This window comes from Cervus elaphus, chromosome 3, assembly GCF_910594005.1.
Source record: "Cervus elaphus chromosome 3, mCerEla1.1, whole genome shotgun sequence".
Taxonomy (NCBI): domain Eukaryota; kingdom Metazoa; phylum Chordata; class Mammalia; order Artiodactyla; family Cervidae; genus Cervus; species Cervus elaphus.
This window is the reverse complement of record NC_057817.1, coordinates 23253134-23276563: the sequence shown is the minus strand read 5'-3', so window position 1 is coordinate 23276563 and position 23430 is coordinate 23253134. Positions and strand designations below refer to the sequence as shown.

The window sequence follows — 23430 nt, the reverse complement described above, 5'->3', positions numbered from 1 at the left end:
GATTTATAAGTATAAAATTCCAGATTTAAATCTATTCATCCACAAAAATGTATCTAAAGTAGGACTCTGATGTCTACTGAGTTTTTGAGTTACTGAAGTACAAATACGTGAATTCCTAATTTCACAGCAACAAGGTTTTTTCATTTGTAATTTTGGTAAGAGCCCCCATTGTTTTGATAATACTTGCTCCCCCAACCAGTGGGATGAAACAAGAGCCAGTGTGTTGGCTGGGCTTTCTTAGAATTTAAGGGGATCTGGGAGAGGCCAAGATAGAGTTTTAAAACTGGCAGCCACATCTGGCTTTGGGGCCTGTTTTCCTTGGCTTGGCCCACATGGTGTGGTTGGTTAAAACATTTTGAATTCAATGCTGACATTTTAGAAAAATTGGGAGTGTCTCGTGAGAATCTAGAATTCGGGTAACTTGAATGATCTGAAGTTCTGACAACAGGAAGACGGGACCTGCCTTATGCAAGGCACCTGCTGGGAGGAGCTGAGTAGTAGCCTTCCTAAGATGAGCTTGTTCTTCTACTCAGTGATTCTCAGGCTGGTTAGAATCCCCTCCCAGCCCACCTGCTCCGCTTTGTAATCCTTTTCCCTTGTAAGCCTTTGACTTTGTAACTCCTTAGCTTACGGATGCACTACTACATGTCAGGGGTGATTAGGTGAATGGGACTGGCATAGGATGTTCCCTCGTGGGCCTCGTCTCATGAGGGGTGCGGGTGGGGCAGGTGGACCGCAGTGGCATCGCGGATGGAGAGGGGAAGTAAGCGCTTGGGAGGGACTGCGCTTCTGGATTCAATACCTCCAGGCAGGGGGCCAGCTTGTGCAGAGCCCTGGGGGAGGAAAAGGATCTGAGCGTATTGATAAGTGGCTTCTTGAACATCAACTCTGCCCATTCAAAAGCTTTTCTGAAATCTGGAGGGGTTGATAGGAGCCTTATGTTTTTCAAGTGATTTTTTAAATTTTGTTGTCTCCTTTGTTGTGATTTACTTCCACGCTAGCTAGTGTTGGTCCTCTCAGAAGCTGCCGAATGAGATCTTAGATTTGAGATATGTAGACAACATACTTTAATACGAAATTCCAGAAGCATTTAAAAATAAACACAATACCTAAAAAAGCCATAGGTGCTATGGTTTAGCACTAGTAAAGGAGAGTATGGGGTGGGAAATCCTATAAGACATTAACAGTTTTAGCTAAATGTAACTAAATGGTATGGGAGTAATAGGGAATGGCTCCTTAACTCTAGCCACATCAACTTTTTGTTAGTTGCAGTTGCAAAGGTTTAGAAATACAGCCTTATCTACAAAAGCTGGCCAAAAGAAAAAGGTAAAATGCCATGATTATAGGGCAGCTAATTCAACAGTCTATTTTAAAAAATGTAATTTCATTGGAATAATGTATTTTGGGACTGGGGGCAACATTTCATTTAACTGTGCAGCATGCGCTTAGTTTAAGAAATTATATTAGGGGGTTATTTTTAAATGACAATGATCACAAAAACAAAACATGTTGAATGTAATAACTTGGAATATTAAGAATAAAAATCTGTACACCATCACCCAGACTGATGATACTTTGTTTCCCTAACTATATCTTCCACCCCCTGCATTAATTTCCATTTTTTTAATCATTGAGGTTGGAAATCAGGAGGATTTGTTCCAAGAGTTGGTTTTGCTACATTTTTATGTTACAAATTGGACAAGTTCCCCATTGGCTGCAAAACTGGGAGTTGGACTAAAATTTTCCTTGGTAAGTATAGAACTCAACCTGAAGAGTCTGGATCCTTTATCCTCCTGGCGATTTCATCTTTGCTACCCTTTAGCTGATCTGATATGTGCCAGTTGTAGCATTCAAGTGGATGAATGCTGACTTGCTAACAACCAAGCAAGCCTCTGTGGACTTGCTGTAGTTTCTGATTGGCTGGAGAAGCACATGGTAAGTGCCTGGATGTTTAGAGCTTACTGCCTCTTGTAGAGAGCAACAACTGAATCCCATGATCTTGTAAAAGTTTATTTCATGGTGTTCTTTAAGGAGCTTTAACATTTTTCTGCTAATCATTTTTACCTATGAGACAAAAAAGCAGTACAAATAGGAGAGACTTGACAGATAGCTCAGGTTCCCTATTGTGGAATAACTAGCGTGTTTCCATTTTATATATTCCTGATCCACACTCACCCACCATGTGACTCCTATTGAAATAAATAGTTCATGATCTAGATTGTTGTGGTTCAGTTTCTCAGTCATGTCTAACTCTGCGATCCCATGGACCCCAGGCACGCCAGGCTTCCCTGTCCCTCACAATCTCCGATAATCTGCTCAGGCTCATGTCCTTTGAGTCGATGATGCCATCCAACCATCTCATAAAAAATATGGAGCACTTCATGAATTTGCATGTCATTAGTAAATTCCAATAGCTCTGTAAGTTTCGTTATAATCTAGTAAGTTTACAAAGTATTCTGGTTTATGTTCTAAGAGTAGACTATTCAAGAAGACTTACTTAGATCTGTCAAGTAGCTTAAATGTGATAGGTTGGTTGCACCAGATTTCAAGTTGGTGCTGTTTTCCTTATGTTTTGGCAGGAAGTATTAGAACTGTGAGTAACCAAAGGAGTAGGACCAAATGGTTGCAATCCGTGTTTTTGCATTCTGAAACAGTAAATATTTTGGGCTTTCCAGGCCATGGGTCTTTCTCAGTTACTCAGCTCTGCCAGTGTGGTGAGAAGACATCCATAGACGATTTTAAACAAATAAGCATGCTGTTCTCTGCTCTGACAAAACTTTAGTTTTTACGTCAGAGTATTTTTTTCCCCAACTACTGAAAATGTGAAAAGCATTCCAAGTTTGTGGAATATACAAAAACAGGCCGGGGTCTCCATTTGGCCTGTGGGAGAAGGAAATGGCAACCCATTTCCACTCCAGTATTCTTGCTTCTTGTCTGGAAAATCCCATGGACAGAGGAGCCTGGCGAACTAGTCCATCGGGTCACAAAGTCAGACACAACTGAGCACGCGTGCACCAGGCTGTTAACCCCTACCTACTTGACAGTGACATTACTTGTCTTGTGTTATACGCAAGATATGTACCCCCCACCCACCCCTGCCACCTTTTAAACTGATGTGTGCATGTTCAAGTTGCTTCAGTCCTGTCCAACTCTGCGACCCCATGGACTGTAGCCTGCCAGGCTCCTCTGTCCATAGGGATTCTCCAGGCAAGAACACTGGGTGGTTTGCCATTTCTTCGACCAGGGGATCTTCCCAACCCAAGGATTGAACTTGCATCTCTTAGGTCCCCTGCATTGACCGGCAGGTTCTTCACCACTAGCTCCATTTGGGAAGTCTTTAAAAAGTGATATGTTAACTGTTACTCCAGTAACAGGAATGACTTGTGCAGGTTTCATTTTTCTGCTTTGATATTAACACAGATTGGCCATTTATCAAGCCCTGTTTTTTTCGTGATATATTTTCATACCAAATTTATCAATGTTCACAGGAATGTTCAAAATTATACAGGATTTGATTTTTAAAGAAAATCTGTACAGGCTTCTTTAAAAGTGAGCTTTAACAGGAAATTCTGTGTAGTGTTTTCCAATTAGAGATTAGTGAAAGGAACTCCATCTCTGGCAGCCCATTTCTTTGCTATCTATCAAATAGATGACTGTAACTTAACCCCACCCAATTTGTACATCTAAGTTGATGCACGTTTTATAAATAATGCAGTACACACCTTTGACTATACTTTGATTGTGCAACTTGAAGCTTTTTGTTGACTAGGTTCCCAGAAGTAGGTGAAAGGGTTATTATATGCATTAAAAAACAATTTTTTTTTGGCTGTGTCAGGCCTGCCTTGCTGCGCAGACTTCCTAGCTGGGGAGAGCATGGGCCATCACTGTGGTGGCTTTTCTTGTTGCTGAGCAGTCTTTAGGGCACGTGGGCTTCAGAAGTTGCAGCTCCTGGGCTCTAAAGCACAGGCTCAATGACCGTTCGTGCGCTCAGCTGCTCCATGGCATGTGGGACCTTCCTGGGTCAGGGATCAAACCTGTGTCTCCTGTACTGGCAGGTGGATTCTTCACCACTGAGCCACCAGGGAAGCCTGCATTTAAAAATTTAATAGTGCTACTACATTGCCATACCAGTTTATTCTGGCATCCTTAACCTGAATACCGTTTTTATGTCTATGATATTCCACCATGTGGACACATTACTAGTTAACCATTACGCCTTTGGGCCTGGGCATTTTATTTCCACGGCTCACCAGTTTGGTTGCCTTACCTTGGTAGGTACATCTGTGTCCGCATTCCTAGAGATTAGATTCCTGGTGTAGTAACTTGATCAAAAGGTATGTTTAATTACACATACCTCTTACTATAATAGCCAAATAAAGTATTTTTTATTTCACTGATTATGGAATGAATTTGAGTAAAAATTGAGAAAAGCAAAGATTTACAGTACTATTATGTCTGGCACTAGTGTTTAGGTAACGTGATGTCCAGAGGGTAGTATTCCACATTTTGGGAAGAGTAACTTTTAGGATCATAATCAGTTGAAATCACATCAAAGTAGAGAAATGTAAGACTAGTTTCTGAGTAAATTAGGGTCTTTGCCATAATGCAGTGCCAAGGTAGCACTTAGGAGCCTTCCCAGCTTTCTTACTGCTTGAATTTAGCCAAGGGAACTAGTCAAGTGAAAGTTGCTCAGTTGTGTCCAACTCTTTGTGAACCCATGAACTCTACAGTTCATGGAATTAGAGAATACTGGACTGGATTGCCTTTCCCTTCTCCAGGGGATCTTGCTGACTCAGGGATCAAACCCAGGTCTCCCGCATTGTAGGCGGATTTTTCACCAGCTGAGCCGCCAGGGAACTAGTCAGGAAGGTACTAAGAGGAGCAGCACCAGGGATGAGATCACTTTTCAACTTGAGTTTTGTCCTACAGTTCCATACAAAATGCATCAAATTATTTGATGGGGATCACATTTTTAAACAAAGATTTTGTTTTTGAAGATGGTACATGTCTTAAAAAATAGAGCTTACATCTTCAAGGACATTTTCTGATGTATAAATAACTCCTCTCTATGCCTCACTAGAATATAAGTTCCTTGAGGGTAGAAACTTGTTCTATGCTGCTGCACTAACGCTGGGCATAAAGCAAATGCTGACCATTGTGCAGCTAACAGTGAATGTTGCATTAAGAATTTATGAAACAAGGTAACTATACTGGATGGAAACTTCATTTGAGGACAATCAGCTACAACATTACAGCTGTAATATCTGTTACAAATCATACTTTGATAAACTCAACTAGTGTTTAACTATATCTATGTAAGAGATCTGTAGAAGATTCTTGTATTCCAATGTGAAGACATTAGAAAATGCCAAGCTTTCTCTTTTCTTCCAATTTAAAATCTTAATCAAAACCAAATGAGATCTGAGTAGAACTTTTATGTGAGGAGTCTAAAGTTCATCTTACATTAACAATTATTTTGGGTAAATAAAATGGCCTCACCAGTTAGTTAACCTTTTTAAAACAGCTGTAATAATTAATGTGACCACAGTGTAGAAAGTATCTGCAACATATTACACCAAAGTACTCAGGATAAGCCAAGCCCCTTGAAAATTAATTATTATAACACAAACTCCATTAGGAAAGGAGAATAGCAATAAATTAAGACAACCACAGTGGCATGACTGATGTCCTGTATAAGATGGAAAACATACAGTGGGAGAGTTAATGGCAACACCTTACTGGTGAGCCCTTCCTTTTATGTTAGTTAATTCCACTAGTTAGAATCATAAAACGGAAGTGTATAAATAAATGACTAGCAGAAAATTATGTGGCTGTCAATGGGAAGACAATAAAGCTGTTACTGTGGAACACCAGACAAGTTTTCACTTTGACAGTGCTAAGCTGTGTTAAAAAAAATTCTTTTCCATTTTTTATTTGATGTTTCCAAATATAAAAAAAAGTCAAGATTCTTACACCAATTATCTCAAATGAGACCATGCAAAGCAAAGTGTATACAACAATCATTTCCCCTTCAGTTCTGTGTGATTGACAGAAAATTGAATGGCATATGCCTGGTTGAAAAATTTTACCAGTTTACCAAAAAAAAAACCCACCAACGACCCAGCAACAAACATGCAAGCCAGTTGCTACTTTGTGTCTATAAGTTACTTTATAAACTTTTTAAATTGGGAGGCACACTGAACATTTTAGCTGCCCAAATTTATCCTGCTGCCCCGCAGAAAGCACAGGTGACAGTCCCAACACTGTAAACTTCGGAGCGTTGAGATAGTAGACACTATTTGTTATCTACAGTAGGTTCAGCTCTTGAGTCTGCCGAAGTCGGCTTTTTCTCTTAACAGATATAAATCTCCTTAGGGCCTTTCCTCTAGGAAATTTTGCTAGGCTGGGTTCCAAAAGAATAGTGAAGTGTGAAATTTAAAGTATGACAACTGAAGTATTTCGATGCATTATACAAATTTTCCCTAGTTGCACAGACTAAAGACAGGTGGTTTGCTAAAAAGCACTGAAGAAAATCCTGACCCAATGGTACTACTTAGTCCAAATGTTTCTGACCAAAGAAAATTATACAACAATATTTATAGGCTCACTTTTAAGAAATGGCTGACATTAATACTGTACATATTTTACATGTCAAATACATAGTCCAAGAGTTTATAAAATAAGTTCATGCATTATTACTTCTAATAATATCATATACAAGATACCCAGCCCCCCGCCCCCAATCCTTCTGACATTTCAGGTGGACACAAGTCTTATATACAAAAACAATCCAGTTCTCTCTGCTGTGTTAAGTATATAATTTAAAGAAACTTCAGAGATTACTGAGAAAAAACTACAAAGTGTCAATCTGTGGGATTTAAAATGTTTCCTTAAAAAAAAAAAAAAAAACACCCAGAATACATAACCTCTGTACAAAGAAAAATATAAAAATTCTGGATCATGTATGATCACATTACATAATTTAGGATGAAATGTCATTGGTTTTTTTTACTTTACTCATTCCTTTGACAGCATTCATTTGTGAACTAATATTTATATTTAGTTCAGCTGCATTTATGGCACAAGATCTCATTTTCAAAACAGTGGCACCAATTTTCCTTAAGTGTAACAACATTCTATTTTTAGCAGCAATTATGTTTTTAAAGGTTGACAATTTAGAGAACAAATGTGGAACTATGCTTACTTTCTACTTTATAGTCACCAGTTATGATGTTTACAAAAAGCTAATGTCTATAGATGGAATCATCTTTCACTTTGCCCCACCTCATTTCTCACTTGGTCAGCAAAGTACAGACAAGGTATTCATGTGTTTCTGTTAGATGGGATTCTTGGACTTAAGTGAATATAAAGACAAGACAAATTCTTAGTCCCGGTATGTTCCAGAGCCCAGTATTTAGTTATATAAGACCTACTGACCAGCTATAAAAGATGAGATGTTCTAAGGTGCCTTAACAATCTAGGTCTGTGACAGCTGAACAAGAAGGCCATTTCGCTCAACTGTGATGCAGTCAGCACCGACTGGCCTTTACCAGCAAGTTTAACTGATGTCACTAAATTAGAAAACAAAATGTTTGAAAAATTAGCTCACACTGAGGGATGTATAGTTCTCATGTATTCTGTGTGAAGAGAGATTATAGATAAAGGGAACTGGCCATGGAGCATGTTAACTCAAATTCCAGATGTTATCTACTACATGCAATTTGCATATAGTACCTGCCTAACAATCACCAGCTCTACAGAGTGAAGCTTTGTCTTAAAGTGACTGTTGAGTCCCTTTACGGGAATTGGCCATATCCGGTAACTAGTGATGTAATACCACTTGTGAAAATTGAGACAAGTTGACAAATTCCTGAAAATACGGTCATATAGAAAGAAACGGTCCAAATCTGGGACCTATGAATTAAAATTGTGATCCTATGAAACAGGTTTTTGGGTTGATGGACTGCTTTAATATCAAGAATTATTGTCATAAATTCCCACAACAGAAGGATTTGTTGAATATGTGAAAATGATTTTTGTGTGTGTGTGCCTTGTGAATGAGAAAACAATTTGAGGGGGGAAAATATACCCACAAGTAAGTTGATGTGACAAAACCCACAGACTGACAGCAAATGGACAAAACACTGAAAAACAAAACGCTGTGAAAATGCCAACCAAAATAACAAGGTGGGTGGGTGGGCTGGAGTAGGGAGGGGACAGTTAAGGCATCTAAAAAAAATTCCACATGGCTTTGGCTTATTAAAATATTTTACACTATCTTTTTTTTTTTAAGAAGATTTGAAAGCATCTGAAAAACATGCAAATTGTTTGAAAATCCTGCATGGCAAATTCAGACAGTTTGCAAGCGTCATTCAGATGTTTGTCAAGGATAATAAAGAAGCCTCTGCCCACAAGACTGCACAGGGTGGAAGAGGTCTTTCCAATTCTCTCTATCTTACACTAGACGGCAGCCCAGAGGTCTGTGCGGCAGTTACAAACAAGGTGTTACTGTCTGGAAGGGAAGGGACTGTAGAATTTCCATTGGTGGGAGAACAACCCAGCTTTAGCTTTTCCAGATACTCTGCATGTACAGGCTTATGGCACTGGAGAACTTTGATGGCATCTTCTACTTTGAACCACTCTCTCTTCCTTCCTAAAAAACACCGAATGAAATAAAAATAAATAAGTATATGATAAAAATAAATGAAGTTAACAATTTGAGATAACTCAAATTGGGAGATGTATATTGACCTTCGCTAAAAAGCAGCCAAAAAATAATTTAAGATGCAAACTGAATATACATATGTAGTATGAATTTAAAGAATTCAGATAGCAAAAGGAAAGGGAATTTACCTATATTAACAGAATCTTCCCAGTCTTCTAATATTTCAGTGACAGTAAGAACATAAACGTATGTTCTGTGCTTTCGGTCTTGGTTCTGCTTCAATATAAAAAGAAAAGCATTTTAATCTACAAGAGCTAGTCATGTACACGTTTTCGAGTGAAGAATTCAGTGCGGTATACATTAGCATGGTTTACTTGCCAACACAGGCAAGTATACTCAGTCATACAAGCCTCAGCACCAGAGTGAATTTATGTAAGACAAAACATGAACAGACCCACTAACCTAGACCAGGGCCTCTCAACCTTGACCATCTATTTCATCACCCAGGATGCAGTTTTTTTTAAAGAGACACTGATTCAGTTAGTCTGAGAGGAGGCCTAAGTATGTAAAAGCTTCCTGGTGAACTATGCACAGCAAAAGTTGAGAATAGTACGAGGATAGTCCACTTCTAGAATGCCATGTCCTACATGCTCCAACTCAGTTTTTACTCCTATTAAAACTGCCACCTAGCCTTGTGTCTAGGTTCAAAATTAAACACAAGTTGGCCTTAAAGGAAGGGGCTCACCTTCACCTTGATTAAAGGTAACCTTGTTTGGTATAGTCTAAGACGTAAGACAACTGCCCTAATTTTTTCTACCGCAAATCACAGCAAATGAGTAATTCACTCATTCAGTATCTTATGTCTTTGGGAATGAAAGAGAACAGGAATAAATTAGAGGCCTCTCTCACTGAAAACATTATGTTTAAGGATCTGTCATCTTACTCTATGCCTGGAAAATCAATACACTTATTTGCTATGTTCACAAATTAATCAAAATCACCATGGTGACTAGGCAGGAACATTCTAATTTTCCCTTCTATTTTTCTAAAGGGAAAGGTACACTGATTACCATTTTCTGTTCAGATTCTATGAAATTTAAATAGTATTTGTAAAGCACTTATTACTGTTACCTTCCCATGTTACACAAACATTGGAAGTTTCCTTTAAAAATCTTGTCAGCGTGTTCACATATGCATTATTACGTGTCTGCGGTTACTCAGTTACAGAAAACTCACACTGTTTTTCAGTTTAACCAGGAGATGGTGCTATTTAACTGGGTAAAACAAGTGCTGAATTCTGGAAAATTTTGAATAGTACCTTATGAACTTTTACTCAACAGTTACTGTATTCTGGGAGTCATCAATTCTACCAGGTGCTGTACAATCAGAATTTTTTCTGATTTCTGAAAAAGGCTAAAAGATAAAATCTTTAAGGACTGTATTTATAGTCCTATCAGCAAGACTAAGCTAACACTTAAAAGGGTATTTTGAAAAAAAAAAATTTACAATGTGTCTGATATACCATGTATCTAGGTCTGAATCTTGTATGAAAATATATTTGAGAACAGCTTGGGTCTCATGACCTGACCTCATTTCTTCCCACCTTCCATGGAATACCTGTCACTTTCAAATTTCTTCTCCACAAATTCCATTCTGCCTTCAGTAACAACAAATTATAGAAGAGAATTCTATGCTTCTAGTATCTAGTCTGTGCATCTGAGTTTTGCATCCTCATGGTGTCCTTTCAGGATAAAGTCATTATGCATATCATCCAGTGTTACATGCTGAAGGCAAAGGGTTCATTTCCAGGCAGTATCCATGAGAGACCTAAGCCCTTAGGTGATACTGAGAATATTGTAGTAATGGTATATGAAAGTCAAGCAGCTTCTACTTCCCTCCCTCCTAAATCATGACTTCCTTGCCTACTGGTAGCTTCAGAGGAGTATCTAGCTCAGGCTGCTGCCAGATTATCTGGCCTGTTAGGAAGGAAGAAGTCATTAATTCTATCAGCAAGATAAGGATTACTTTTGTAACTCACCTCAAATATGCCCAGGAGTCTGCCCAATTTTCCTTTTACTCCAGCCTATTAAAAAAAGATGAAATGTACAATTTTTACATAACAAAATTTACATGCAAGTTATTTTCTCTGTGTTACCCCTTCCACTGCACAGTCCTGTTCCCTTTACCTGGTACTGTGACAGCCTGGAACTTCAGTGTGTGCCACAAACCCAGAATGAAAACTAACAGACTGGCACGTGCCTTCTCTTAGAATGCTTATCCCTTAAGACCTGTCTCTAGAAAACCTTTCCAATTACACACCAACACCCAATGAGAGCTTTATCACTCACTCCTCATTATGCTCTAACTGCTGTTCAAGAAGTTTTTATAGCACTTGATCTGTGCTGTTTTGCTCCTGAGTAAAAGCAAGTTCCATCTTCTATCAGTTGTGAGAAGACAAGCAGGCCAAGTGTGCTTCTGTGCATGTGTCTGCCCTCATTTTACTGAACTTTAAGACAAAGCCAGTAAAATGAAAGCAACTGGCTTCCTATATGTCTGAAAATGTATTGCAGCACATGATGAATTTGTTCTTTGTGCATTTTTGCTCAGTTAACACTAACCTTGCTTTGGGGCAAGGCCATCACGTTATATATTGATCACTGATGAGGCTAACTGTTATATAACTGTGTGTTATTCAGCTCTGGGGGATTTCCACATTGATTTTTAACTATTTTACCAGGTAGAAAAAAATAATCTGCTTACCAGAGTGCTAGCTGTAGCCACAGGCTTTAAAATGTTGAATGAGACAACCAAACAGCACTGTCTTCACGCCTCTCCCTCGGTGCACACTCAAGCACACTGCCTTGCTTGTGAACCTCGCCCAGACTGCACACTCCTCTCCGTCTTACCTCTTCATAAACCTCCCTCACCGCAGCACCGTCAGGCTCTTCTTCAGGCTCCATCCCTCCTCCTGGGACAATCCACTGGTCTGGGTACCGACTGCTGCTCACCAACAGCACCTGCAAGCCCGACCACAGCCATAAACCCCAGCCCCAGAAGGACTATGGACACTCACGTTTGTTTGTTCAGGCTACAGCAGCAGAGTTGGGCAATTTCAACAGAAACTACATGGCCCACAAAGCCTAAAATACTGTTTGGCCTTTATAGGAAACTCTGCAAATCCAGGTCAAGAACAGCATTAAGCTTGAAATGTGCACACACTTATAAAACAAACAAAAAACCCCATACACTGTATTAATACAGAGTAGTATCCTGCCAGTTCACTTTTTAACAGTATCTGAAACAAGAAGTAAACATCCATCCTCTAAGTGAAAATCTGTGCACTGGGTTAGGTTGGAATTCACCCAAGTTGAGAGAACAGGAGTGGGGAAAGACTATGATAAAAAACCAAATGATGTTTATGAAAGTAACAGGCAGGCGTCTTGACCAACTTGAACAGAAATGTCTGCAGAATTACCTTAGTATATTGCCTTCAAGCAAATGCAAACAGTTCTCTCCAGAAATTAATCAGCTGAGAGCAAAGCCTGATCCTCAATGCGGATTCTGGTTTTCTGACACTGTGCCAGCTGCCTGCCCAGGGCTCTCCCTACTGCCCGATGAAGTGCTGGCCCTCAGGAATGTATAGCCAGCCCAGGATTCACCTACATGAGTAAGCTCCAGTACCCAATCTGCCCAAATGGAAACTTCCAGGCTGACAGCAGTTTATCAAGTCCCACCTTTCCCCCAAACCCCAGCAAAACTGGGTTGGGAGATGAGGGAACAACTTCAAGTGCATAACTCCCCTCAATTTGAAGAGCGGCAGCGCGCCTTGGACTACAGACATATCATTACCACATATGGTGGCTCAACTAACGCTCAAGGGGCCTTAGCACCATTTCTCTCAATTCTGATCTGGACAGGACTTTACTACATCACTCCTCCAAGTATGTAACAGGCAGAACAAAGGCAAGTCCAGAGAAAGCACTGTAAATTAACACAATTGACAAAGCCTTAACTAAAGTACTAATGGGGTTCCCCAGGTTCCTCACTGGTAAAGAATCCACCTGCCAATGCAGGAGACGCAGGTTCGATCTCTGGGTCAGGAAGATCCCCTGGAGGAGGAAACGGCAACCCACTCCAGTAGTCTTGTTGGGAAAATCCCATGGACAGAGGAGCCTGGTGGGCAACAGTCCATGGAGTCACAAAGAAATCAGACATGACTGAGCACCCAAAGTACTAATGGCTGACACTGAGGGCACCACCAAGTCCAAATACAGCAATTTTGGTAAAGTGAAATGTAAGACAGCCTTAAATTTAAGCTTTCTTAGGTATAGTGTCCTCCTCTGCAAAAAGAAGTAACTATCCTTGCAAGACTGTTGAGTGTTAAGGAGTATAACATACCTCAGATCCTAGCCTACGTGAGGAGGCCAAGCACACTTGGCCTCACTGTACTCACTACAGTGAGTACTGCTGGCCATTACAGTTGGATCTTCTGCTTTCCTACCAACTGAGTTGAATTCATCTGTCATGACAAGCTTGTTTCCCAGATTTTGCCAGTTGCACTTGTTTTTGTAATCACTGAGTGTTAATGATAAAATGAGAGCAGGAAGTAGTTATCAAAAAGGCTCTGCAAAAATTCATTAAAGATGGGTTGTTAAAAATTGCTATCAAATTAAGTATGGATAAGATTAAAAAAAAAAGACCGGAAGAAGGAAATTTTAAAAATCTAGAAAGTTAAAATCCTAATTTATACAAAGTGAACTGCAAATCAGATTTCACCTTTGGATTTTATTCAAAAAGTATACTTGCCAATTGTCTGTGGTATTCAAAGGCTTTGACCCTACATCAAGACTGGCAAACGAATATGTTTTTAAGTTAAAACAAAAAATGTTTAAGGTACAAAAGTGTTATATCCTGTATCGTGGAAAAAGTAAATGGTAACCATCAGTTCTGACCACAGAGCTGGAAGCTTCTTTTCCTGGTTCCTAGGCATGAGTTAGGGATAAACTGGTTTCTAGTATCTGGATAAAATTCTTACTGCCTAATTCTATGCTCTAAAAGCAACCCCCAGATCACTTTCATAATGGAACAGGGTGGTGCAGGGAACTAGCCACCAGAAAAGTACATCTTCACTGAGTAAAGAGGGAGTTTCAAAACCATCGATATTCATAACGTTTGAGTTCTGAAAAAAATGAAATTCAGTGTCATGTATTTAGGTCAATGACTAATATGTTCCTATTTGACCACAACAGTCTTTAAGAACTAAATTACATAAGGTTAATAATGTTGAAAAACCATTAGTACAGTCTGTGTCTGTTTTTGAACTAACACTTAAGCCTCTGATTTAAAACCAAATCTTTATCTACAGGATATCATTGTCATATGACTGAACTTTTCTTCCAAACGATTTAGCTGAGAAACCAAGAAATGGTGCTGCAAGAGTCCCCTGACATTCCAAAGTGATTCAATTTTATCAAGCCATTAACTCCAAATGTATCTTTCCAAAAATGATCAATGTAAAATGAGTAATACCTAAGGTATAGCATCCAAATGTTTAGATGATTGGTATCTAAACTAGCTTAAGAGATCTGATAATGAGCCTTTGGTGATGGTACAGATTTGGAAACTGGTATGTTACTAAGTACTTGCCTACTCATCTTGAGTACCTGGGAATTCAGATGAGGTCAAGGCTATGTGGTAGGGGAAGGGCGTGGGTAGTGTTTAAGAAAAGAAATCTGAAGAGTATAAGCAGAGACAAGGACAGTTAAAACCCCTTCTATACACTGGAAGAATCTAAACCCACACCACAAAGTATGATTATTATTATTCAGTATCTCCCTCTCAATTCCTACAAAGCCATCTTAACATTCTATAACATCCCCAGTGTACTAGATCTACAATGTAGCTTTAGCATGCAAACTAATGCTCTAAGAAAGGTGTTACTAAAAACAAACAAAAACTTCTAGAGAGAAGGGTTCTCTGACTATCCACCTCTATCCATACTTGTGTCTCAAAATAATGCTTATCACAATCTTCAAATTCTATAGCTGCATTAACCTTTACAGACTTCTTCCTACTCTCAGACAACTAAAAAGTATCCCTAATTTTACTGGCTTCACAATCCTAGGTTGGCTCCCAGATGTTTGTGATGCAAAATCTGAGAGAAAGTGGTGAAATAACAATCTACACAGTATGGAAGTGAGAGTGAGTGGGGGACAAGGTATGTAAGACAAAAGGAATGAGGGCACAGAGCAGCTGCTATGAGGTAAGTCTATTGATATTTGCCACTAAATATATATATGTGAATGAATATATTTATGTATTAGGTTGGCAAAAAAGTTCATTCAGATTTTTCCGTAAGACGGTATGTAAAAATCCAAACAAAATTTTTTGGCTAATATTTGTTGTTCAGTTGCTCAATCATGTCTGACTCTTTGCAACCCCAAGGACTGCAGAATACCAGGCTCCTCTGTCCTCCACTATCTCCCAGTTTGCTCAAATTCATGTCCATTGAGTCAACGATGCTATCTAACTATCTCATCCTCTGCTGCCCTCTTCTTGTTTTGCTTTCAATCTTTCCCAGCATCAGTTTTTTCCAATGAGTCAGCTCTTCACATCAGGTGGACAAAGTATTGGAGCTTCAGCGTCAGTTCTTCCAATGAATATTCAGGGTTGACTTCCTTTAGGATTGGCTGGTTTGATCTCTCTGCAGTCCAAGAGACTCTCTAGGATCTTCTCCAGAACCACAATTCAAAAGCATCAATTTTTCGGCACTCAGCCTTCTTTATGGTCCAAATTTCACATTTGTACATGACTACTGGAAAAAGCATAGCTTAACTATATGGACCTTTGTTGGCAAAGTGATGCCTCTGCTTTTTAATATGCTCTCCAGGTTTGTCATAGCTTTCCTTCCAACCCCAATATTACTGTTATTTATGAAAGAAATGACCAAAGCTTTAAAATAAATGGTATTCCTGAGGTAACAAAAGATAGGGTACAAAAACTCTTTCAATAAGAGGATACACTAACAGCTGAGAGGTCCGTACATGGTCATTCATAGGTTTTAAATTCTCTTTCAACTACTTTTCTAGACCTATTAGATTTTGTGCGTCTGACAAGATGACAAAGATGAAAGTAGACATTTAACTTTCCAGATAAGCCAGACCTGAGACCAAAGGAAAGATTTATAAAAAGGAGGCTAATCAACACACCAAGTTGCAGAAATAAACTTGAATCACACTCAAACCCCAATGCCAATGGCATTAGAGTGGTGAAAAGTAAAGACACTTCTTCCCCAATTCGACCTGGCCACCTTCATATCAGCATTCCTCCTACTACACTATCAGATCTTATCCCTCTTTTCATGCATTGGTCAATTATCAGAATAAAATACTATTCACTTGGCACTGTTGAGAAGTCATTTTTCTTATGTGTTTTTCTTAGATACCCAATGTTTCAAGATTTGGTATAGACGTATTTGTCACTTTTAGTAGCAATAGTATAGTGATAGTCAACTTGGAACCAGCCCTGAATCTTGCTGGACAAAGGTTTGTCTGTGAATTGGAATAATATATAGTATTACTCTGTATCACCCAACTCCTCCTCACTGAGGGATGTGTAAAAGTGTGTAAACTGAGGGATATGTAAAAGCATGTTCGAGGTCTACATAATATAGCCATGCCCTCAGAGGTGGGAGGTACATGGGACTGTTGGCTCCCTACGAGAAGGGGCCCCAAACTGCCCTTCGTGGTTCAGCTTTTACCCTTACAATGGCTCTTGGTCACAGCCTGCCTCCAGGAACAAGTGAAAGTGAAAGTTGCTCAGTCCTGTCCGACTCTTTGCGACCCCATGGACTCTAGCATACCAGGCTCCTCTGTCCATGGAATTCTCCAGATCAGAATACTGGAGTGGTAGGCGTTCCCTTTTCCAGGGGATCTTCCCAACCCAGGGATGGAACTCAGTCTCCCACACTGCAGGCGGATTCTTTACCATCTGAGCCACCAGGAAAGTGAACAAGTAGTCACTATAAATTACCACAGCTTTCTCAGAAAAAACAAAGCTATTCACAGAACCCCTTAAGTGATCCCTAAATAATAAAGAGTTTTATTTTGCAAATTGTAACTATATATTTAGAAGCTGTTTTGGGTTGTTGTTCTTTCTTTCCCACATTATCACAAACAAGAATAACATGAATGGTTAAAACTATCTCTACTGTACTTAACGGTTTCATAGGCATTTGGCCAAGATTAAGGCAGCAGTATATCAGAACACCCACTACGCACATATACATTTTAAAAGGTAGTTAAGTTACAATAATAGTTAATATATCCACTAACCACTACCAAGTTCTATTACTCAGCAAACTAGTACTACTTTTTGGGTTATAGAGGCAGAGTGCTGTAAGATCAGAAATAAAGACACATTCTGTGAAAATGTATTTAACCAAGATTATATGGATTGGTAGATAATGGTAAGCTGGGTTGACCATGATTTTTTTTCTCCCAGCATGTTAATGTTCTGAAGTGATGGGATAAACTTTCACAAAATTGGAGAAAGCCTTGGTGATACACCAAACCCGTAAGAATAAAAATGGACGCAAATCGTACATGAGGGCCTTCCCTTGAAGAAGTGGCTGATTGGATAGGCTAAGCAGCTTCTCTAGGTCTAGGAAAGCTGCAGGCACAGATGAAGGAGGCTGGTGACATTTCCTGGCAGTTAGAAAAGGCCACCTTTGGATAGTTAATTCTGATGAAAGTGGTTTCCATTTGAAGTAGGAACCTTCAAGGACTTAATGCTCTTAGGAAGAGCCCCAGAATACATGTCTGAAAAGGCTTACTGATTCTAAGGGTTAAAGTGCTAGTAGAGAGAAGCCGTGATATTTCTTAGTAGTAGTGTTAGTTGCTCAGTCATGTCTCACTCTTTGCAACCCCATGGACTATATAGCCTGTCAGGCTCCTCTGACCATGGGATTCTCCAAGGAAGAATACTGGAGTGATTTACCATTCTCTTCTCCAGGGGATCTTCCTGGCTCGAGGATGGAACCCGGGTCTCCTGCATTGCAGACAGATTCTTTACCATCTGAGCTATAGGGAAGGCTTAGTTTTTTTTTGTTTATTAGAGCTCTGGTTTAGAGTTCCACAGGTTTCAAGACTACTGGCTAAGCGAGCTTACAAGCTAATTACAGCAAAAAGTCCAAATGCAAGTTCTTAAGACTGTCTACGTTTCTCACTTGCAACTGTGCCTGGATTCCACCCAGGATCAAGTCATTTCTGTTTCCCTCTTTAGAATTCTATCCTATTTTGCTGCCAGATCATCCCCAAACTTGAATACATCTAAAACTGAAATACAGCAAGCCAACTCCTTAATCTTACACTGAAGGTGCTCTTCATTTTTCAGCCACTATTTGTTCTCTGCTACAGTTCAATTAGACCACAGCCCCAACTCTTGCTCTGTTTATGATGTTTGGTCCTTCCCTACCCACTCACTGAAATCCAACTCCAAATGACTCATGCTGGATCTTAATTCTGGAGCACTTGATGGTACTTTTGCCTGCATGCTAAGTCGCTCAGTCATGTCTGACTCTTTGCGACCCTGTGGACTGTAGTGCTCTTGGCTCCCCTGTTTATGGGATTCTCCAGGCAATAATACTAGAGTACTACTAGTAACACAAGAATACTAGAATACTAATTTTGCCCTTTCCTACTCCAGTGGATCTTCCTGACCCAGGGATCTAATCCACGTCTCCCATGTCTCCTGCACTGGCAGTGGGTTCTTTACTGCCAGCACCAGATGGGAAGCCCGACAGTACTTTACCAGTACTTTATTGCCTTTCATGGGCTTCCCTGATGGGTCAGAGGGTAATGAGTCTGTGTGCGATGCAGGAGACCCGGGTTTGATCCCTGGGTCTGGAAGATCTCCTGGAAAAGGGAACAGCAGCATCCCACTCCAGGACTCTTGCCTGGAGAATTTTTTGTGGAGCCTGGAGGGCTATAGTCCATGGGGTTGCAAAGAGTTACGACTTTTTTCTTTTTATATCAGTCATCTGTCTAACCTCCTGCTGTACAGAGCATGTTCCTTAGGAGCCCACACTTTTCATCTTGTAGCCTGGTTCCAACCATCATATATGCAAATATGTTCAATGGAATCCATTTCAGGTTCCCTTTTGTGAATGCACTGTCCACTTTCACTGCAAAGACAGAGATCCCAGCTCCTCTATGGAATACTTATTTGTTGCCTTGACTGGAAGCCCAACTGTCAAAAGTAAGGGTGGTTCCCCATAGAAATAACTAGCTGGAGAGGATCAAATGAACAAGAGATTTAGAAAGAAAGGGCCTGGGCTCAAAATGATCTGCCAGCTTCTGTGACCTTGAGACAAGTTACTTCCATTGCCTAATTTCTTCCTTTACAAATGCTAATGTTTATTATCTACCTCGCAGGGAAGAAAGAGATGCAACGGGAAAATACATAAAACCACACCCCAAAGAATAAAAACTGCTGTGAGAACACCCTTCCGTCCTACAAAAACCTATTCTCAAGTCTACTTAGAACCCCTTAAGTAGAAAGCCAGACTGGAACACTGCATAGCTTGAGGGTCAAAAAGCAATTACTATTTTATTTCACTTTACACTCTATAAACACCACTACAGAAACGAAGATCCTGAAGATCTAAACCAGACGTTAAAGTTGGCTGTGCATTATTCAGAGAATTCCAGAGCCTTCCCTCAGAGCATATTCTCTAACAAACTGATTGACTTGGTTTCACAACCTCCCGGTTAGGGTTATCAGATTTACGAAGTTTTACGTAATGAGCTTATCTAATAAATTCTTCAAATCTTGCTCTTTATTTTATAATGGCACTGGTCTCTTGATTCCACTAGAGGCTAGGAATCTAGCATTTATTACAGTAGAAACAATTTCAAAGCACAAAACCAACTCATTTATCTGCTACGATCAACTTCTCATGCTCTCCTCAGACTCTTGCTTTACCATTCACACAATACAGACCGTTTCAATTTCCTCCCATTTCCCATATTTTCCCCTGGGAACCTTAGTTTTTACAAAGCCTGAATTCCACGTTCACGTCATGGCCAAGACTTCAAAGTGACTACTTTCGGAAAGTCTTCCAAACTCAGCCTTGCTCGATCTCACTCATTCAGCAAATCTTGTGCACCCAACTGCTCTGGGCCTAGCCCTGTGCCCAGAGCCCAGCATCAGCAGGGACCAGATGCTGAATTCCGACTCTACCATTTCCTAATTACGTCATTTGGGCAAAGTACTTCTGTTCTGCATCTGTCTCTTCACCTATAAACCTGCCCTAAGAGGATTAAATGTAACAAACTTAAAAGTCTTCAGGCAGTGCCTGAGCACCTAGTAAGGGCTCAACTAAAAAAATAATTACGCAATAGTGAGCCAATCAGATAAGATTCCTGACCTAATAGTGAGCCAATCAGATAAGTTTCTTGACCTATCTTGATCACTTTTGGCAGGTGTATTATTTTATATTTAAAGTTTGCTTTGTGCTAACATGGTCTTTCCCTCAAGGACCTTCTAATCTTTTTAACAGAATGCACTTAAAAAGCCCGTTGACTTTGTGAATGCTAAAAGCCATTCTCTACTTTCTGGCTCTCCTAAATAGGCCCAGCCAAAAACATCAATTTCTCTTGAAAACTCCTTTGGAATTTAAGTTTAAATTCCAATAGAGACCCCCAACTGAGCATGCGATCAACACTAAAAGGCTTGGTTTCTTTTAAAAAAATAAAGACAAGAGTTTGAAGAGCACCATTCTGAAGTACTTTGATTTTTGTTAGCATAATATAAGCCACTGAGAGTACACTATTTCATACTCATCCTAACTACAGGGACTAGCAGTAAGGAAGCCATTAAATTCCCGCCTCCAGCTTTAGCTTAATATTTTATTGGACATAATTGGTTATGGAAGCAGAACTCAGAATGTTAATGCTTTTCCTGTCTAACCATTTAGAAGTGGCAATGCTAAAAGATTTTCATCAGCTACCAATCGACTACTACTATTGCTCCACGCAAAATAAAACAAACTAGTGAACCATTTTTAAATTAAATAAGTGTAACAGAAATAAGTATAAACTGTTCTCCAGGAAAACCTCAACGGCCTTACTATCAACCCAATGCTGATGAGTGAATTAACAGAAGACTGCTGCTTCCTCTTAGAACAAGACTGCTTCTCGCCAGATGTCAAGCCAAACATAGCAAAGAAGCTCTGATAAATATGCAGAGGTAGAGATTACCGTCTGAAAATGGCAACTGTGCCCACCTCTAGTCCATCTTCTCCCTTCTGGTGATTCCACGTTTTTCACTACCCATCATTCTATAGTCAGAAAACTTTAAAAGAGGAGGCTTTTTTTTTTTTTTTTAATCCAGTATAAATACGCCAAGTGCTTGTAAATTAACGGATCCACTAAAAAGTGGAACTGATAGAACCAGACCGATTGAGTTATTTTAAAGCAAGGGGACTGTCTGGATATTCCATAATCATGCCTACATTCAACTGAAGCCGCAAACTGCTATTTCAGGGGAGAGGAAAATGTAACAAGGGGCAGAAGGGCTGGGGCTGCAACATTCACGCCATTTCTACCCTCTGTTAGCACTCAAGGTTTTATTTGGTTTCACGCTCCATTAGCAGGTTAAAGTGGTGACTCCTGCTAGGCGGGACCCAGACGGCCCGGGACCTTCCAGGGGGCCAGGAGGCGTCTCGGCCTCCCGTCCTAACCACGACCCGGTGGGAGAGCGCTGGGCTGGGCGAGCCCCTTTGTTTCCACAATCTACCCAGAGAAAGGAAGGAAGGAGGGAGGGAGGGCGGGAGGGAAGAAGGGAGGGGGCTAATCCCTTCCAGCCTGGAGGCTAGACGGAGGGTCTGCTGGGAGGGGGATGGAAAAAGGGAAGGGCAAGGGCAAAGACCTCCCATCCCGGCCAGCCCGGACTCCCACACCAACCCCGCCCCGGCGCCCTAGCGGAGGGGACCAAGCGCGCCGGCCGCCCTCACCTCGTCCTCCTGCTCGCTCCGGAAGCAGAGGCACGCCGCCCGCTTCTTGAAGCCCTCGCGGTCATAGGTCCGCGTCTGGTTGGGCTTGAACTTCATCATAGAGGCGGATTCTTGCTGCCGCTGCTGCCCCGGCCGCCGCCACCCCGCCGGGCAGTGGGGTCGAGAGCGAGTCGGGGCGCAGGGAAGCGAGGAGGCGGCGCGGGGAAAGGCAGCGAGGCCGGGTCAGTCCCGGAGCAGACGACCGCTCCGACGCGGAGCACAGCGCGAGCGTCGGTCACTGGAGCCCGGGTGCCGGGGTGGAAGCGCCGCCTCTGCCCGGGCGTCCGCCGCTCTCCATCGAGCCCGCCGCACGCTCGCCTCCGCTCCCTCCTGCTGCCGCCTTCGCTGCCGGAGAAAGCGAGGCTCCAGGCTCGCGCCACGAGGAGACAGTTGCAGGAACTGGTGCCGACTGGGCAGCAGCGCCGCGACAACTTCGCACCGCCCCCTTCGCCGTATTTAAGGGACCGCGCACGCCCCGCCCCCCCCCCCTCGGCGTACCGCCCTGCGCGCCTGCGCGCCGGGAACCGTTGCGGCGGGGGAGGGACGTCGGGGGCGGGGCCTCAGCCTTCAGGCGGCTGGATTTCGGCGGGGCGGGCGGGCTGGTGCTCCGCCCCAGCGCGGGAGAACCGGGCGGCGAGGTAGGTGCCCGCGAATGGAAAGAAGCAAAGACGTCACTCCCGTGTTTTTAAGTCCCGTAATATTACCTGCGAGGACCGTAAATAGCCTCTCCACAGCGGGGCCTAACCACGTACGTCCTCGGCAAAATCGCTCCTGGTCAGAAAACGCCTGGAGGCCTCGTTGCGCTGGCAGCCTCTGTAGTGACTGTGTAGACGTCCAGAGAGCGCCCGTCAAGTGCGGGGCGGACGAGTGAGGCCTGGAAAGGTGAAGACGTTGATGAAGACGTTTTATTGTTTTTGTTTTCCAGGGGAGAGGAGGAAAGCACATTTCCTTTTTATTTTTTTTTTAATCTTTTTTTTTTTTTTTTGGTTGGGGGTAGCGTCGCTTGTATTCTTTGAAGAGTCAACTCAAGCTTAGACGTTTGTTAGAAGCCCTGGATAATGGCTCCCGTTTTATCCCGCCCTCCAGAAGGCACTCATCAAATGCTGGCTACGGCTAGTATCTTCTGAGTGTATCTCATGCTAAGTAACAGACATGGCCAGGTGTTGGGGCCGCCATCACCAAATAGAATGGAATGTCTGCTATCTAGGGGCGCTCAGTCTCTCGGGGGCTTGGGAAAAATGACTTTAATGTTCTCACACAAGCGCCAGGATAGGAGCCAGGAGACGTACCTTAATGTAAGGAAGTTGGTAAGGACTCCCAGGGGAGCCCCTCACCCCGCTCCACCCTGTCACCTCCACAGGGCCCGGGCCGCCTAAGTCCAGCCCCCTCTGACAGTTCAGTTTTCATTCCTGGAGGGCCTCCTGAGTGCCAGGCCTTGGCATCTCAAACCAGCCCCTGCCCTGCCCGGAGCGTAGGCACCTGAGAGCAGACAAATATTAAACAATCACCCAAGTACATGTAAAACGACAAATGTGTAAAACGACCTGAGATAGAGGTCTCAGGTGGTAGAGGGTTTTATGGGGAGATTTGACCAGATCTGCAAGTCAGAAAAAGCAGCAGGGTGAGAGCTGAGACTGGAGGAGGAGGAGGAGCAGCTAAAAGTAGACCGGGAGCATTTTCAAGGCAGAGGGAACTGGGACTTACGCAAAGA

At 41.7% G+C, this 23430-nt stretch overlaps 1 protein-coding gene across 2 annotated transcripts; it reads right to left on the bottom strand.

Moving 5' to 3' along the window:
* Window positions 1-5902: 5902 nt before the first annotated feature.
* On the bottom strand, window positions 5903-22146 carry NUDT4 (nudix hydrolase 4). Of its 2 annotated transcripts, none has more exons than XM_043881200.1 (5): window positions 21681-22146; window positions 11572-11682; window positions 10704-10748; window positions 8854-8941; window positions 5903-8653 (listed from the first exon to the last, which is right to left on the bottom strand). In XM_043881200.1, the coding sequence occupies exons 1-5, from the start codon at window positions 21777-21779 to the stop codon at window positions 8451-8453; spliced, it is 546 nt and encodes a 181-aa protein (XP_043737135.1). In that variant the 5' UTR covers window positions 21780-22146; the 3' UTR covers window positions 5903-8450. The 2 variants fall into 2 exon arrangements, with proteins under 2 accessions (XP_043737135.1, XP_043737146.1); XM_043881211.1 differs by having other exon boundaries at window positions 8854-8938; window positions 21681-22139.
* Window positions 22147-23430: the final 1284 nt, after the last annotated feature.